The 16,995-nt window shown below is 53.3% G+C and overlaps 8 protein-coding genes across 8 annotated transcripts; 2 read left to right on the top strand and 6 right to left on the bottom strand.

Annotated features, from left to right (window-relative positions):
• Positions 1-209: 209 nt before the first annotated feature.
• On the bottom strand, positions 210-647 carry FPR1 (FK506 binding protein proline rotamase rapamycin-binding protein; the record flags this gene model as incomplete). The annotated part of the gene is made up of 3 exons (XM_049345210.1): positions 210-237; positions 288-329; positions 382-647. 3 exons carry the CDS (start codon positions 645-647, stop codon positions 210-212), a joined length of 336 nt encoding a protein of 111 aa, XP_049197440.1.
• Positions 648-3,386: 2,739 nt separating this feature from the next.
• On the top strand, positions 3,387-6,910 carry J4E93_007299 (uncharacterized protein; the record flags this gene model as incomplete). Its single annotated transcript, XM_049345209.1, has 4 exons — positions 3,387-3,674; positions 3,724-3,843; positions 3,893-3,985; positions 4,037-6,910. 4 exons carry the CDS (start codon positions 3,387-3,389, stop codon positions 6,908-6,910), a joined length of 3,375 nt encoding a protein of 1,124 aa, XP_049197439.1.
• A 364-nt stretch (positions 6,911-7,274) lies between these two features.
• J4E93_007298 (uncharacterized protein) lies at positions 7,275-7,934 on the bottom strand (the record flags this gene model as incomplete). Its single annotated transcript, XM_049345208.1, has 1 exon — positions 7,275-7,934. The coding sequence occupies one exon, from the start codon at positions 7,932-7,934 to the stop codon at positions 7,275-7,277; it is 660 nt and encodes a 219-aa protein (XP_049197438.1).
• Positions 7,935-8,293: 359 nt separating this feature from the next.
• On the bottom strand, positions 8,294-8,734 carry J4E93_007297 (uncharacterized protein; the record flags this gene model as incomplete). Its single annotated transcript, XM_049345207.1, has 1 exon — positions 8,294-8,734. The coding sequence occupies one exon, from the start codon at positions 8,732-8,734 to the stop codon at positions 8,294-8,296; it is 441 nt and encodes a 146-aa protein (XP_049197437.1).
• A 437-nt stretch (positions 8,735-9,171) lies between these two features.
• J4E93_007296 (uncharacterized protein) lies at positions 9,172-9,687 on the bottom strand (the record flags this gene model as incomplete). Its single annotated transcript, XM_049345206.1, has 1 exon — positions 9,172-9,687. One exon carries the CDS (start codon positions 9,685-9,687, stop codon positions 9,172-9,174), a length of 516 nt encoding a protein of 171 aa, XP_049197436.1.
• A 590-nt stretch (positions 9,688-10,277) lies between these two features.
• J4E93_007295 (uncharacterized protein) lies at positions 10,278-12,116 on the bottom strand (the record flags this gene model as incomplete). Its single annotated transcript, XM_049345205.1, has 1 exon — positions 10,278-12,116. The coding sequence occupies one exon, from the start codon at positions 12,114-12,116 to the stop codon at positions 10,278-10,280; it is 1,839 nt and encodes a 612-aa protein (XP_049197435.1).
• A 945-nt stretch (positions 12,117-13,061) lies between these two features.
• On the bottom strand, positions 13,062-14,754 carry J4E93_007294 (uncharacterized protein; the record flags this gene model as incomplete). The annotated part of the gene is made up of 2 exons (XM_049345204.1): positions 13,062-14,571; positions 14,621-14,754. The coding sequence occupies 2 exons, from the start codon at positions 14,752-14,754 to the stop codon at positions 13,062-13,064; spliced, it is 1,644 nt and encodes a 547-aa protein (XP_049197434.1).
• Positions 14,755-15,418: 664 nt separating this feature from the next.
• On the top strand, positions 15,419-16,542 carry J4E93_007293 (uncharacterized protein; the record flags this gene model as incomplete). Its single annotated transcript, XM_049345203.1, has 3 exons — positions 15,419-15,497; positions 15,558-15,705; positions 15,762-16,542. 3 exons carry the CDS (start codon positions 15,419-15,421, stop codon positions 16,540-16,542), a joined length of 1,008 nt encoding a protein of 335 aa, XP_049197433.1.
• Positions 16,543-16,995: the final 453 nt, after the last annotated feature.

Raw genomic sequence — 16,995 nt, 5'->3', positions numbered from 1 at the left:
TGTGACATACGAGCTGATATGACACGTAAATGGAGAATTTCAAGAAGATGAATAGAGGACTTGAGAAGGCATGTAACTGCACATTAGACAACGTGGACTGGCGACTGAGCTTCATGACGGAGTGTATTGAATGTTATGTTTGTCCTCTGACTATTTCCATTCAACGATAGCGATCATCGTGTATTCCCGTCGTTGGATGCTTCGTAGACCTAGTTGATTTTCTTGAGCTCGACCTCGCTATCGCGGAGTTAGCATTTTCGTTGAGTCCCCATGCGACGCGAACTTACAAGATGAGGTCAGAGTGAGGGGGGATCAAGCCTGGGAACTCCCTATCATGAAGTCAGTACTAGTTGTTGATCAGATAACAGCATGGAGGCTTACTGGTCGCCGTAAGCGAAGTCGCTGCTGATGTCCAGCTTCGCCTTCTCGCCGAGCTTCATCTGAACAACACCCTCATCCCAGCCCTTGATGACGCGACCAACACCGATGGGGGTCTGGAAGGGACCACGGCCAGTGGTACTGTCGAACTGCTTGCCCTTGTCGCCTGACTGAGTCTTGAGCCAGCCAGTGTACTCCATGGTGACCTTGTCACCCTTCTGTGGGGATGGGCCGTTGCCCTCTTGGATGATGGTCTTCTGGACACCCATGATGCGTGCGGTCGTAGTGAAAGCTCGAGTTGTTGCGCGTTGAAAAGAGGAAGGGTTAAGCAGGCTTCTCATGAAGTTGGAGGGTGAGAGGGGAGATGAGTGGAGGATGGAAGGTTGCTGCGGGCGGAAAGAAGGAACCTGGAATGCCTTGGAGGGGTAGCTTTAGTGGGGTGGTGGGGTGCAGATCGTCAGCACACAGCCTCATGCACGCTGCAAGGGCAAGGTAATCAGGGCAAGTACGACGAGCATGACCAATGAATCGAGCACGTCAGTACTTGAGGGTGGGTTGACGGCTTTTCTGGGGAAATTGCGTGATCGCATCTACGTCAGGGCATTGGAACTGGAGTTCGCGCTTGCCGCGGTAGGAGAGAACAAACTATAGCTCTAGATGCATGTGTGTGGCTGGGACGAAGATGCTTCGGCGATGGCGTTAAAGTTCTGCTTGTCGCATAGTAGCAAGCGCACTGAGGTTGCTTGCATCCTTCCACAGACTATCTAATAGTCAATTGATCTCCATGTCCAATAGACCAGTACCTCCAGTGGATCCAGGTATGTTAAAGTAAACGTGAACCTTTGTCAAACGCCGTGCCTATGAAGGGAGGAGATGTTGTACATTTGCGCGTCCCAAATCTTGCCCGCATTGCTCAACCAAACCATGACTTGTTCCTTCTCGCTTCTCTCCTTGCTTCTTGCTGTATAGGTGTTAGCATCTCTTCCGTGGCGGTTTCGCGACGCGTTGTACGGCATGGAGGGATAGTCGCGGTCGTATTGGATCGAGGGTGGAAAACACGTACCCATTGCTCTTTGCACTCTCGGTATGCCCTGATTGCACGCGTATTAGCGGAAGACCTCCTCGTGCAATGCTGAGTCTTGAAACTCCGATGTACTGCACTTACTGGAAGAAATCCGAGCACATAGCTCTCTCACCACCATTCCTCTTCAAACACTTTATACTCTTGTCCGCCGCCTCTTGACATGGATCAAAGTATTCGCTATACGCTTTGCTATACCAATCTATCAGCGCCTGTTGTGTGCAGCATACATTTGTGACGCGATCGTTGCGGTGGCGTACTTGTCGAATTTGCTGGCTTTGGAACCCTTCCATTCGTCGGCTTTCGAGGGGGTCGGTTTGTCGGACATAGTGAAGAGCGAGGAAAAGGACGTCTAAAGGGTGTGTACAGGGCGCGTGCTGGCGTGTAATTGTCAGGCAGCCTGAAGATGGCCGGGAGCAGTTGCGACGAGAGTGGATGATGCGCCGCGGAGGTGCGTTATCGATAAGAACATACATGAGGTCGAGAGGCACTCACGCACTTTCCCAATATCACTAACTGCCCTGCGTATCCTGAGGTCCGCAACACAGGCACTAGATTTTAGTATCTAATAATGACAGCCCTTCAATTACAGATACTGCGACTGCTAGGCTCCATAACAGCTGCCAACTATGAATCATATGAGCTACTTCCCTTGCACTCAAGAAGACCTAACTTGGCTGCTTGCTTCCTCACTATCTACTATTGATACTCACGCGCAGAACCACAGAGGCTAGCCAACGTATACATGCCTAGGTACGTGACGACCCGTCTAGCTCCATCAACGCTTCATCCAGTGTGGGGGCGGGAGGACTGCGGGCGCTAGGACGACCAGCCCACACAAACAGCATGTCGCGTGTATCAAGACGGCTGTCGTGCCATCCACAACTTACGATTCTACTTACGAGATAGTGCTAGCACCCTAGTCATGAGTTGTATGCTTCATGCATGTGATTGACAAGCGATCATGTACCTTGGTAACGTATTTGGCCAGGACTACAATTGCAGAAAACCACCACTCTTCGTCAGGCTAGGCGGTCTTGCGCATAGCACATGTTATATATGACTTGATCGGGGTGGTGCGCAGCTTGAGGACGATATCGAAGAAATATCCCTTCTTACGCACTTGAACAGTGCGGCCAGGATGCTTGTCATGCTTCGCATTAGAGGAGCCGACAAGGTCCCGCCTACAATCACAGGCACTCCTTCTCGGGGACGCTATGCATGGACCTGATAAGTGTCGAGCACGAATACTCCAACCGCAGTGATGATCAGCACTCTGAGTGAAGCGGAGCGGAGACGGGTATGAGCTGTGAGCGCAACAATGAAGGTCAATTCGACCGCGTCTGCATGCGGTGGTGCCGCGCCGAAAGCTAGGAAGCCTGTGGGGAAAGAGGCCCTCTTTCGTGCGCCGGGAATACCAGGTATTGGCGTCTTTGAACTGTGGTTGTTTGGGACCGCGGCTCAATGGAAAAAGGATCAAAAGAAACGTGAAGCAAAAACGTTGAATGATGGCATGGGCGAAAATGGAATGTGACAGGAACGTGACGAGTCGCGTGGCCCACGTCATTGGCGTGTCAAGCTTGCAATAGAAGCACTGGACCCAATGAGAAATGACCAGGTATGAGAGCAGAGATAGGCATGGAGATGGTTGGCGATGGTTGGCGCTGGAGGGTGGTGATTTTCCACGGCAGGCGCTAAGGATGGAGTGAAGGTCGATAGTGAACGGCTGCTGCGGCAAATGGCCGGAGGGCAAGGGCAACAGCGACCGAGCGCCAACATGCCTAGGCTAGTAGACCCGCTGCTGCATGCATAACCACTGCCAACGATAGTCTTTCTTCTCTACAAGGGCAAGTCCCATGTGAGCAGATGCTCCGTCTCCCAACCCCCAGCTGCACCTCGCCGTGAGAAAAGAGAGTCACCGCCCGCCATGGACAATCGAGCGTCGCCAACCCCGCCCACCGCTCGCCCCAGGAATTCCGCCTCGTCCATCGCATCCTCCTCCAACACGACGTCACATGCCGCGCCTGCCTCGCAACAGTCTGCCGGCATGCCTTCAAATTCACGGACCGGGCGCGGGAGCACGCCGACGGCCAGCCGGTCTGCCTCCAAACTCATCGACCAGGACAAGCCGACGCGGGCAGCAAGCAAAGACAGCCTCAAGCAGAAGATGCTGACCAAGAAGGACGAGCCGCCACAGCTGGGCCGCGCAGATGAAGTATGAGACTCTTTCTTGCATGGCACATGCATCGACTAACCGTCCGCAGCAGCTCAAGGCGCTCAAGTCGGAGTTTGACAGCCTTCGCACGCATCTCACATGCAAGATCTGTGACCGCTTACTCTACCAACCGTACACCATTTCCTGCGGGCACACCTACTGCTATACAGTAAGACGCGCACCCTCCCACCACATATGCCACCCTCTAACATGCCTAGTGTCTCTGCACGTGGTTCGTCGCCAACAAGGCCCGCAAGACATGCCCCGACTGCCGCATCGTCGTAAAGGACCTGCCCGCCCCCGCCTATGTGGTAAGTCAGCCTGCATGCCGTTCAGCGACGACGTCTAACACAGTTGGTCAGATACGAGACATGACGAGCGTCTTCATCGCGCGAGCCGAACTACTACCCACGGGCGAGAGCATAGAAGACCACAAGAAGTGGCAGAAAGACGAGGCAGATGCTGTGCAGCTGGACAAGGATAACGCGGACCCCCGCGCTGGCGGTCTCTTCAAAGGCTGCTTCAGGCTTCCGCCTCACCAAAACCGCCTGTCACTGCAAATCGTGCGCGATCAAGAAGATGGAGTTGACCGATGTCCGCTGTGTACCTGGGAGCTGGAAGACGGCGGATGCACCCATTGCGGACTGATATTCGACGAGACAGGCGAAGTCTCATGGGGCAACAGCTTCACCGGCTTCAGTGACATGGACGAGATGTCAGAGCACGATCAAGACGACCTCGACGCCGAAATGGACATGGAGGACCCCGACTACGACGGCTACGGAGACGGCATGGAAGACTGGGGCGCATACCCGCCAGATCAAGGCTCCTTCATGATGCGACGCTTCTTGGACGCTGGCATGGCACCAAATGCAGCGGCATTCGCAAGACGACGACCGATCACGCATAGCGAAGCCGGCAGCCGACGCTCCTACTCACAGAGCATAGTCTCAGACATATACGGCGACGAGATGGATACGGTTGAAGAGGAAGACGAAGATGGCCTGGACGAGGACTCTTCGATGAACGACTTTATCGATGACGAGGCCGTACCTGCATCGAGTTCACCCAGCGCCGCATCGTCCACTCCTGGTCCTGCCGCCCAGCCTTCGGGTAACAGAGCGCGTGCCCGAGCACGTCGCATCGTCGAATCTGAGTCATCATCAAACCGCTCGAGCACCGTCGAGGAGGAAGACGAAGACGAGGAAGACGAGGGGCCCGTTCGTAGGGGCATGAGGAATCCTGCTCAAACCCGTGTCTTACATCGGGCAAACGGGTCGAGATCCTCCCGTGAGACAGCGTCAACAACCTCCACCGACGTCTCCACTGAGGAGCTCGACGAAGATACACAAGCACTGTTGCGAGAGGAGGGGTGGGAGTTACAACGCGACTACGACGACGAGATGGGAGAAGAGGATGAAGATGACAGCGATGGAGGAAGGACGACCGTTGGGTGGGAACCGCTTGCGAACTCAAATGACAGAAGCCGAATGGGCGGTTCTCTAACACCTACTGCAGATCGTCCTCGGCCTAGTGCCCCGATACGCCCGCCTTCCAGAACCGCCAATGTCCGCGTCTTGAATACCTCGCGTGGTATCCGCCGAAGATCCTCTGTCCTGTCGGGCGCGACAGCCCACTACGAAGATGGGGAAGCGGACGACGATGACTCTGACCAAGATGGCGACGTCGATCTAGCCCTGAACACCTTGCGGACGCGTCGCTCACAAGCCCATCTGCGAAACCCTGCAGCTCGCGCTTACAACCAGGGGCCTGCTGCTGCGGATGGAACCAACGAGGCGGACACTGATGATAACTCGGATAATTCCCAAGGGCACAGGCGAGGGGCTCCTCGCGTGCCACGCCGGGAATACGATCCGCGTATCAGCTGGATGTTCGCTGCCCATCAACAAGCTCTCCAACAACACCAGATGGCGGGCGCCTTGATAGACGTCGAACCACGCACCATGACACCGCTGTCTCGTCCTCGAACAAGGAACAGAAATCGGCCCAGTCCCGCGCAAGCTTATTCACCCTTTCTACCTCCTGCGCGCATTCGAACGCCGCTTATGGACAACGGCACGAACTATATCATGGATCCGCGACTCCCAATATCGCCACCTCGACGAAGCGCCATGTCACCTGGCCTACCAGCGATGGGCAATGCCGGCAACATGGGCCGCTTTGATCGTGCGCCTTCTGTTGGTTCCAACAGCAATAGTTCTGCCGTCTTGACCCCTGGAAGTTCCTCAGCCTCTTCGCAACACTCCATCGATACGATAGCACAGACACAGGCAGCTGCAGCCATGGACATGATAGATCGTCCTATAAGTCGAGTCGGTGCTCGCCCATCTTCGGCAAATAGCAGGAGGAACTCTGGCAACTTTGCTGCAGCGAACGCGTTTCCTCATGCTGCCATGGGCTTGCATGTCCAGGGTGCGGCTCTTCCTCCTTTTGCTGCGCGCGGTAACCCTTGGGCTGCATTTGTGCAGGCACGTGGTGTGCGCAATCGTAACTCGCGTCAAGTTCTCCGTGATCAGTCTTCGGTAGCTACCTTGCGCCCAGCGAGCTCTCGCGTCAATATTAGAGAGGCTGGCAACCCTCCGCAAGGCGTGAGGCCTCAGCCATCACGTCTCAATCTACGACCTCAGCCATCGCGGCGCCAACTCGCTCCTCAGCCATCTACACGAGCCTTGCGCACGGCTGATAATGGGAGACCTCCCCCATCACCTACACAGAACGTACAAGCACCTGCGCAACCTGCTGCTCGTTCCGTCGGGCTGACTCCGGACGAACGCAATCTTCGGGCTCGGGAACTTATCGAGACCAGAAGACAAGCACTTGGTCAGCGAGACACGAGTGTGCCCGCTCGTACCAATCCGTTCACACAAGGCTTCCAGCGTCCGGCGAATCCAACTGGCTCTCCTCAGATGCAGCAGCCAGCTACAGCACAACACGTGAGGAGCAATTCAAACGAGTCCAGCAACTCCACTGGGACGGTTCAAGGTGCTCCTGCATCACCAGTGCTTGGTCGACGCCGTAGCAACCGCAACATGCTAAACTCTACGCCACCCGGTGTTCTCCCACCGCAACAAGGTGCTTATGCTGCTCCTCCCGCACAGTATGCAAACAGCTACTACCGACCACGGCCAGGTTCCTCGGGCTCGCCCGGAGCATATGAACCCACTTTGACGAACAACACGCGGGGAAGTCCTATGATGGCGGGCCCTCTTATCTAACACGACATCATGTCATAACATATATTTCCTTTACTTCATCGCTTTGTTGCTGTGGTGTTTTGGGCATCACACTCTTTTAGTCTTGGACCATTTTTATATTTTTGGGCTAAGAGCATGGCGAGCGCATGTCTGTTTTTGCGTCTGTTGTTAGCGGCATCAAAATGGGTTCAGCGAGCTTTGTCGAAGCATTTACTGGCGTCATTCATTCGGGTACTATACCATGGCATGAGCGATTGGGTCCTGGGCAGGCATAAACATGAACGATGGGGAAGAAAGGGGATATTATCTTAGGTTATTCGCATTTGGGGTGATGAATATGAGATTTTTGATGGTGCTATACTTGGAACTACACAAGGGTGACAAGCTAAGTCTGTTCTGAAGCAGTTTTTCCAGACTTGTTCTTAGGTTGCTTGCGCTGGTCCTTCCTTGCTTCCTGTTCCTCTTCCGAGTCCTCTTCTAGATCCTCTTCATCTCCTTCCTCAGCCTCTTCTACTTCGTCCCCTACTTCGTCTCCTTCGACTTCATCTCCCTGTTGCTTTTTTTGCTTTGCGTTCTGCTCCTTCTGCTTTCGCTCCCTGTTTGCCCGTCCCTCATTCCACACCTCTGTGTTCTTATCTCTACATTCCTTACAGTTCACCCAATTGGAACGGGCGTTATCTTCCAGGTAGTTCTCCTCACACTTTTTACATAATCTTGGCTCCTTCTTCTTGCATCCGTCCTTACTAACGCTTGTTTTCTTGACGGCTCGTGTCTTGACGTTCGTCTTGGCAGCTGTTTTCTTGACGTGTGTCTTCTTTGCTTCGACTTCTTGCTGATCCTCACTCTCTTCATCATCTTTGTCGTGCTCGGCTCCTTCATCGTCGTTGTTATTGCCTACCGGCGCAGCAGAAGACCTCAGTTCGAAGCCATAGAGGAAGTGGAGTCTGTCTGTCTTCTCCTTGAGTTCCTTCTGTAGAGCTGCGATGCGCTCAATCAGGGTTTTGATCTCCTCACGGAAAGGAATTGGTTGGATGGGAAGTGACATTTCGTAATTTCGTTGTTTTCCATTGACTTATCCCGTGGTTTACTTATATGGTATGGCCTGGTTTGTCTGTTTGCATGGTGCGAAGTCTAGAGAACGTACAAGTTGGTCGAAGAATGAAGTTGGAATGTTCTCGTGCTTTGATATGGGCGACATGACACACTGCGTTGCGCGCGAGGAGTGAGATTGATGCTACGGCATGTTCTCGGAAAGAGCACCATGACTTTTAGTTGCTCAACCCATGACTTCACGTCTTCACCACGGAGAAATCCACTGAGCTCTAGGCCTGTCCATGCCCATGTCCCATGTCTTCACACCACTAACTGCTCTTTACGATTATGCTAGGCAAATTTGTTCCCCAATTACTCTTGCTCGTCCATGACCGCATCTATCCTCTTCGACACCCCCTCTAGGTGCTCACGGGACCTCTTCTCAGTCTCCTCCACATTCGCTAAGCCCTTTTTCAGCCATTCTCTCAAGTCTCTGAACCAGTAGTATGCCGATTCTTCCATCTTCTCCTCCTCCTCCCTAAACTCTTTAGTCAATTTCTCGACAGCCTCAGCTCTAACCCACTTTCCATCACTGTTCCTGGCGGCAACCGCCTTGGTGAATGAAGTGAGTCTTTCATTTAGTCCTGATTTGTTGGCGGCTTTGATATTGCGTTCCATACGATCGAATCGTTGGGCAAGACTTTGTATGTCAGTTCTGATTGCACTGATGTCCTCCAAGAGAAGTTGGCTAGCATCTTTGGCGGTTTGGGTGGCTGGTTGGATGTCTTTCTTGTGGAGGAATGGGGGGTCCATTGAGTCTGTGTCTCCTGTCGTTGTGGTGATGAGATTTAAGATGAACAGGATAGGAAGAAGTGAGAAAGCGGATGTCTTATAGTGCTACTACACTACATCCCTTGTGGGTTTGTCACAAACCGAATGACCGGATCGCATGATTACATGGCAAATCAACGGTTTTCTAATTCGTGGTACGCATGTTATGAGCTCGATAGCCGTCCTCGACCTTTAAGAGTCTCCTAGTCACGAGCCGGTTGCATGTCTGAACGATGATTTAGCCTTTCTATATCCATAACTATGCAATCAGGGTTTTGTGTCACGCTTATGATAACGAATACTACAAAATTGGGGTAGACACGTGGAGGCGATGCATACACCGATCTAAAGACAAAAGCCATCTGCCCGACGTCTCATCTAACTACCTCCCTCCCCGGTCTTTCCATCGTGGCTATCAGCTACTTTTCAAGCTCGTCAATCCTCTTCATAACCTTCTCAAGCGCTTTCTCCACCATCCACTCCAACTTCTCATAAATCCATTCCGGCCCCGCAACAGTCACAGCCTTCCTCGCGTATTCTTTCTGCATCTCCTGCATTGCCTCCGTCTTCATCTCATCCATTACCAGACATGAAACCATGTTTGGAACCATTTCCCCCCTCACGGTTTCTTCCACGCAGGTTTCCAACAGGGATTGGAATTCCTTGATCTTATCCGTGATGGTCTTCCTGCCTTCGTCTGCGTCGTTGCGGATCTTGGCTGTGCTTTCAGCGGTGAGCGTATTGACAGTGTTGGTGAAGGCGACAGTTGCGGTGACGAGAGCCATTTTGCTCGCGAGATCTGCGTTCTTGTTTCGCAGGTCGTTGATCTCGCTGGGGAGATCTTTTGTGTCGTTCTTCATGCTGTTCAACTCGTTTTGGAGGCGCTGGAGAGTAGATTCCATGGCTTTCTGTTTGGTTTGTTGGGAAGTGGACATAATGTAATGGTGTGATGAGAGAACGGTACCGGATGGCGAGAGATAGGTTGTCTTATACAAATCTGGAAATTAAATAAGTTGCGCTCAATGAGTGCTGCGCGTGGGCTAGATAGCAAACACACATGCTATCTTGTGATCTCGGGCGCAGTATGCATGTCACGGATCGCAGTCACCTACTCAACTCTACCTGTGAGTTGCAAGCATTCATTTCGTCACCCCTCATCTCACTCACACTCATTCCGTACCGCGATGCCTCTCAGCCTCTATTAGCCATTTATACGTCACAGCGATTACGTATTAGAGAATTGTAGGAGGTTTAGGGGAAATTAGAGCTTGACTAGTAACTCGACGAGATCGCCATGCTCATACTCTTGACAGCCGATGTTCCAGTCCGAAAGACATGAAAGGCCGCGGTGATGATACAGCCGACAAGCTCCTCTCCTCGTACACCAACATGATCGACGATGTACATCAAGTATTCCTTCATAATACTAATCCACCAAGTAGACGCCCGCTTGTAGCACCGCGAAGAAAGTCTCTCGTAAGATTCCAACACCCTCCTCGCCGTGCACGGCCGCCGATAAAGTTGATTAGTCCTGGTTCTTGAACTCGCTGAGCTTCGCAAGCGGCTGACCCTTCAACAGCTTCAGCTCCTTACGGTAAGCCTTTCCTTCCTGACCAGCTGCTCCCGCCTCAGCCGTCGACTTCAGCTTCTCCAGCAGAGCCTTATTCTTCTTGAAGAGGTTCCGATAGTGCGTGAACATACCGACCATTCGCGTCTGTAGCAGGCCCTTGTCTTTGATGGCTGCCTTCTTCTGCAGCTTCATCTCGTGCTTCGACTCGGAGTCTCGGCTGAGCTCGGCAAGCTGTTCACCTCGCTCGCGGAAGTCTCCATCCAACTTGGCGAGTTGTTGTTGCAGTTTCTCGATGTGCTCGCGTGCGACTGAAGCTTCTTCCGCTGACTGCTTCGCGGCTTTCTGGTTGTCGATAGCAGTACGGCACTCAGTACCCAGCTCGGCGAGTTTGCCGGACAGGTCGGTGTTTTGCTCAGTCAACGACTTGTTCCTTGCCTTGAAGCGTTTGATCTCGTTCTTGAGTTTTCTGTTCTCAGCTGCGGCGGCCTTGACGTCTCCATTGGACTGTCGCATCTTCTTGGACGCGAAGAGCTTCTTCTGGTCGCAGATGTCCTGTGTCAAGGCGGAGACATTGGCCCGCAGAGTACTGTGCTCATCTTTGAGTTGCTCGACGTTGTGTATGAGATCGGTGTTCTCTCCTGTGAGCTTCTCGTTGCGTTCACGTAGTATCTTCAGATCTTCTCCGTGCTCGTCTTTGAGTTGCTTGACATTGCGTACAAGTTCAGCATTCTCTCCTGTGAGCTTTGCGTTGCGTTCGCGCAGTATGTCCAGATCTTCTCCGGCAGCTTCTTTCTTTTTTGCCTTGGTCTTCCACATACGAGTCTCATCTTGGATGACACTGATGGTGCGCAACAGTTGACTCTTCTCATCAGAGAGCTTCTCGTTGGTCTCACGAAGTATCTGAATCTCCGCGCTAGCGTCGTCTTGAGCCATGCCCTCCACAGCGCCATGTCCGTCTCGAACTAGCTTGACACTGCGCGTGAGCTTTGTCTTATCCTCTGTGAGCTTCTTGTTACTCTCGCGAAGTATCTTGATTTCTGTCGAGGCAGTCTTCTCCTTTGCCTCATATCTTGCCTTCAACATGGCTATATGATTCTGGGCGATGAGGTTGTGTGAAACATTTACTCCTCCCTTCTGCTTGACTGCTTCTTCCAGCTGCGCGATGTACTGATCAGTACGCTTTTGCTCTTCCAGGAGGGATTTCTCTTGGCTTTCCAAGGCCTCCTTGCCCAGTGCTGCTTCCAGAACTTTGCGTGTCGCGAGCATGAATGTAGTGTTCTGTCCTGGACCACGCGCCGTGGTGTTGATCTTAGCAGCAATCGCCAAGGCATTTCTATCGCCGATCTGTGCTCTAGCTGCAGAGCTGGAGGAGACTGCCCAGGTCGAGAAGTCGTCGGGTTCTGTATGCGTTGGACCTTGACCAATACTGACTGGTTTTCTGGCCGCAGGGCTTGGGGAGAGAGCTTGAGCGAAGATGTTGTTGGAGTTGACGCGCGGTGTAGCTTGATCACCCTCGCTTCGCTTTCTGGTCGCAGAGGTAGGAGTGACAGCCTGAGCCGATACGTTGTTGATTTTCGTACGCTTTGTATCCTGGGGTCCGCCGTTACGCTTCTTGGCCGCCGGGCTTGGGGAAACCGTCTGAGCTGAGACGTTGTTGGGGTTTGCGCGCTTTTTGGTTGGACGGCCGTTGCCTTTCGGGGCGCGTGGCTTCTCGACCGATCGGACGAAGATGATATCGTCGTCGTCGCCCGAGCTGCTCGAATCTGAGCTTAGGATGATGTGTTCTGGTTGCATCTGCTTGTTTTAGTGCCAGTATCTGCTGGGCAGGTTCGGCGCCGAGTACTTACCGTGTCTGCGGACCTGTTGGGTTGTCGTGTTTAGGCAACGGAGCTTTGAGCTGGAAACAGTGACTATCTGTCGAGACTGCCGCACACGCGGTGAAGGTGAGGGTGACTTGCTGCTAGCTCGGGCGGCAGGACGACCGAATCTGGCTATTGTGGTGCACGGTGAAGGAGAGAGTTGCTGCCTTGTAACGTCAAGCATGCACGCTGTATCCAGTTATGTAAACATGATCGAAGGTGAAGACGAAACTTTAGCGGATGCTACGGCCTGGTGCCCTTGCGAGTTCAGTTGACAATGAAGGCCTTTCAGGGACATATCGAGGTCATCATATCATATCTGCCACAGCTTCCATGCTCTTATGCGTCGCCCGATTCATATGTGTTTTACTGGGAGCAAAGGCGATCTAGCCCGGTTGGTGCCGATTGCGACGCGCGGTGAACGAGAACACAGGCTGCCAGCCATAATCACTGTCAATGACGAATCTATCGAATCAACGAGGGCGTTTCATAATGAATTTCTTGCCAGAGCAAATTGTGCAGATGATGATGATACTGTGATGGTGTCGAAAGGAAGGAGATATGTTCACTCAAGGTTTAGCTTGGGTAGGCGTCTTCCGCTAATTAGCAACCTGGAAAAGTGCATCATTGACCCACCCCGACACGCGACGTTGGACTCCTCGGTACCAATTGGCAGCTTTCCATACTGAGTGAACTCGTGCAAAGGAAGTTTTGTGATGTTCTTGATCATGATCCTGGATTGCTACTAATAACTAGTTTCCAAGTGGCAGAATACACTGCACTGCAGAAGAAAGCGCTCCGTCGCCGATGCCAAACTCCCTGAAAATGCTCGTCTGGAAACACGCGAATGTCTAATATCTCATCCCCATCTGCAATACCTCTACTTCTTCTTGAACAAGCCCTTCCCGAGCAGATTCTTTAGCTTGCTCTCTTTCTCCTCATTGCTCATGTTAGCCTTGCGCTTGCCGTCGGCAACCGTCTGGCCCTGAGAAGCCTGCGGCTGAGCCCTCTCTTCCCGTACCGGTTCCTCGACCTTGAGCGCCTGCGCCTTCGCTTGCGATTCCTGCGAGAGCACATGTCGGCTGGCCCTTGCTTCCGCGCTAGCGTTGTCTGCCCATAGGAACGTGACGAGCTCATTGTTGAAGAAACGTAGATCGTGCACTAAGCGCTTATTGTCCTGGGGAATGAGGACGAGTCGACCTGTTGGACCCGTGTTCTTGAGCTGGAAGGGCTCGTTCTTCTTCTCCAGGAAGCCGCGTACGAAGTCGTATAGGCCGACGGCGGTATCGGTCTTTGTGAAGTTCATCTGAATGAGCGCATTATCCGGCATCCGAATGCGGAGCGCGCCGCCCTTCTCGGCTGCAGCGTCAATCTTGGCCTGCCGCTCCTTTTCTTGCTCCTCCAACTCTTTGTCAGACAACAGACGCGTATTGCGTGTCTTGGTCAACAACGCGTTTTGATGTGCTTTTGCGTGTTCAATGGTAGGGAGGTAGTCGTTCTCGTTGAAGGCATTTCGCGCTGCTTGCGGAGTGGACGATGTTGGCGCAGAGAAGATCTGGACGTTGCGAGATTGTTCAGATGGCTGTGATGATGGTTGGGAGGTCGGTGCTGGTGATTGAACGGGTTCTACGGGTGCGGACGACGCTGTTGACGTTGCCGCAGCCAATGCTGCTGCTGGAGAAGTATTCTCTATGCTCTCAGCCGCGTTGTTCTCGGTAGACACCTCGGGCTCTTGTGTAGGTTTAGCGGCCGGTTTGGAGTCGACCTCCATGGGCTGTGGATCGGGCTCTTCGTTACGAACAGTTTCGCCTGCTACGACTTCTGTCGCCTCCGGAGCTGCCTGGGCAGGGTCTGGTATTGAGGCTAATTGATCAGTTGTCGAAGCGTGTGCGCCTTCGGCACCAGCAGACGCAGGCTCGCTGGACTTGAAGTATTGCGTTATCTGTGCCATGGCCTCTTCCAGCGGCGTTCCGCTGTTCCTGTAGGACAGCTTTAATAATGCTGAGCCGCTATCAAATCCCAGTTGGCTGAGAGTCTGTTGTAGCTCAACAAAGTTGGCCTGCTCCTTGTGACCTGGCATGACAGTGATTACAGGTTGCTCGTAGTGCAGCCTGCCAGCACCAGATGCGCCGCTCATCTCGGGAATACCGCGCTGTGTGAAGTTGTAGTTGGCCCCCTGCCCACTCTCAAAGTGTCGCAAGATCTCCCATAACGAAGTGTTGCTCGCGAACTTGCTTGTGAGGCGTACGTTCTTCTCGGTCGCGGGGAGCTGGAGCGCTACGGATATGACGGTGGGTGATCGCGAGGCCTGGACGAGTTCCAGTCGGGCGCCCTGGGGGAGGTTTGCGAGCCGTATTTGTTGCGATAGGGATATAGGTTTGTTGTTGTATCTGTACACTGGTCAGTAGTGAATTAACGTATTGTCATGTTGGGGCGTACTTGAGCGTGAACTGGTCCTTGTTGACACCAAACTTCTGGCACGCCTCATCGCGCACCTCTGTCAAGTACTTGGTGGGCGTGGTCGGGATCTTGAAAGTCCTCGCGTACGAGTTGAATACTACGACGTGCGACATCATGCGCGTAGGAGTCGGTAGAGGCCGTGGGCGAGAAGGAAAGCAGCGGGCGCGTTGGCTATCAGAATGGCGCGGGAGTACCAGCAGTTCCAGCTATGGGCTCTTCGAGTGGCGTCGCTCCGTTCGACCAGGAGGATAATGCTAGCGATGTGTAGAAGCTTTGCTTCGGCGAAGCTGAGTAGGAGATTGTTTGGGCCTGCCATAGAGGCGATTAGGTGGATGTTCACAGTGTCGCGGACGGTCAACGCCGGTAGGGGCGCTTACCAATCCTTCGTGGGCCTGTATGGCTTCACAGGGCAGTCACCGCGGTCGGCGGTGATGGACGTGGTTGGCGGGCGATGGCGAGGACGATGCTCCGACGGCGATGGAACAGATATAGACTCGGCGAGTGGTCGTCTTCCTGGGCGCCAGTGATGTTGAGGGAGCAGATGTTTGGGCGGCTGTTCGCGATTGCAGCTTTATCTTTCTGGAAGCTTCGGGGTGGCCTTGCCGCGTGTGCAGGTGTCGGTGCCTGCAGATGGGACCCGGCCTAGGTACACACGTCGGTGACGGAATGCCACCACCCCGCGCTGATGGCGCCCCACTAATTGTCGGGCGCTTCCTTCTGTGCAAGTCGCGCCTCTTCTACAGCCAACATTACCAGCTCCTCAATACACCCACAGCCATGTCCAGGGTCATCGAAATCACGAGGCCTGCAGTGCTGAGCGAGCTGCTCTCCTCTTCGCGCATTGTAGTCATCAATTGTAAGCAGCGACCCGGCATCTACGAGGCAAACTGCGGATGCTAATGTGTGGTACTTGCAGTCTACAATGAAGAAAACACGTCGAGCAAAGCGATTGCGCCCGTATACGACCAACTAGCCGGTCAACTCACTCGGCCCGGACAGATCGCCTTCGCCAAAGTCAGCACAGTACAGCAGGCGCAGATTGCACAGAGCTACAACGTCACCAAGTATGCACATTCTCCAAGCACGGCCACATATTTGAGCGCTTTCTAACGCTTGTTAGTACCCCAACGTTCATCATCTGCAAGAACAACCAGCAGATAAAGAAGTACGCCGGCTCGAATCCACAGCAGCTTTCCGAGGCGATCAAGACCCTCGCCACGGAGGCAGAGAACGATGGAAAGGGAAACAGTGGCGCTTCTGGTGCAGGAGGCAGCAGCAGTGGAAGCGGCCCGTGGATAGGCGCCAGTCTACCACGCGGATACACCGACGTGACCGATTCCGTGGACCCACGGGGCCTCGATCTTCTCAACGCGGACAGCGATTTCGGCACCGTCAAGACGCTTTTCGAGACATCACAACCGAGCTCGCTCAACAAGGGCAAGGGTGCAGCAACCGGCTCAGAAGGCAAGAAGGACTGGGTAGAGAGCGATGTCGATAACCAGCTCATGCTATACGTACCCTTCATGGCCAACCTGAAGGTTCACACTATCCACATCACGTCTTGCGTACCCGGCGACGAAGACGACGACGAAGCGCCAGTACGGCCAAAGACCATTCACGTCTGGACCAACAGGGCAAATAACCTGGGATTCGAAGAGGCCGAAGACATCCCAGCGACTCAGACGATCGAGCTGAAGCCGTCAGATTGGGATGAGCAGACACAAACGGCCAAGCTTGAACTGCGCTTCGTCAAGTTCCAGAACGTTTACTCGTTAGTACTGTTTGTCGCGGACGCCGAGGGCGATAGCGAGAAGACGCGTATCGACCGTATCAGATTCGTGGGCGAGACTGGCGAGAAGCGCGAGATTGGCAAACTGGAGAAGATTGGCCACGACGACTAAACGACAATGCTGTCACAGTTGTGGCTAGCAGGGTTACATGGAGTCATATTGGAGCATTTACTGGTTTCGACAGAATTACGATTAATGCATGATGTTCACTTCCCGCAAACAATCTGAAATACCCAATCATTGCTACTGTCTGATCGAGATATTAAAGTGAGTTGCATGTGCTGTACCGCATCGCAAGTCGTCTGGAAGTGTAAAAGAAGACATCATATAAGTTGTTGGAATGTCCACGCCTCTGCTCGAGGCCTCACCCACACAAGGAAGTGTGAAGCCTGAGCAGTCTCGTCTCCGAGCAAGGCGCGTTTCAATATAAGCATTTCTCGGCCCTTACTCTGCCATTGATAAGGGCAATAGAGTAGGAATTTGACATCCATGCTAGGTAGGCATCAACGCATCAGCACCTCACGCGCATGGGTGCACTGGGACAGGTTGGTTTGGCGTGAACCA

The sequence above is a fragment of the Alternaria ventricosa genome, assembly GCF_023758065.1.
Source record: "Alternaria ventricosa strain BMP 2768 chromosome Unknown scaffold_13, whole genome shotgun sequence".
NCBI lineage: Eukaryota > Fungi > Ascomycota > Dothideomycetes > Pleosporales > Pleosporaceae > Alternaria > Alternaria ventricosa.
Note: the sequence above shows the minus strand (reverse complement) of the source record. Positions and strands in the feature narration are given on the sequence as shown.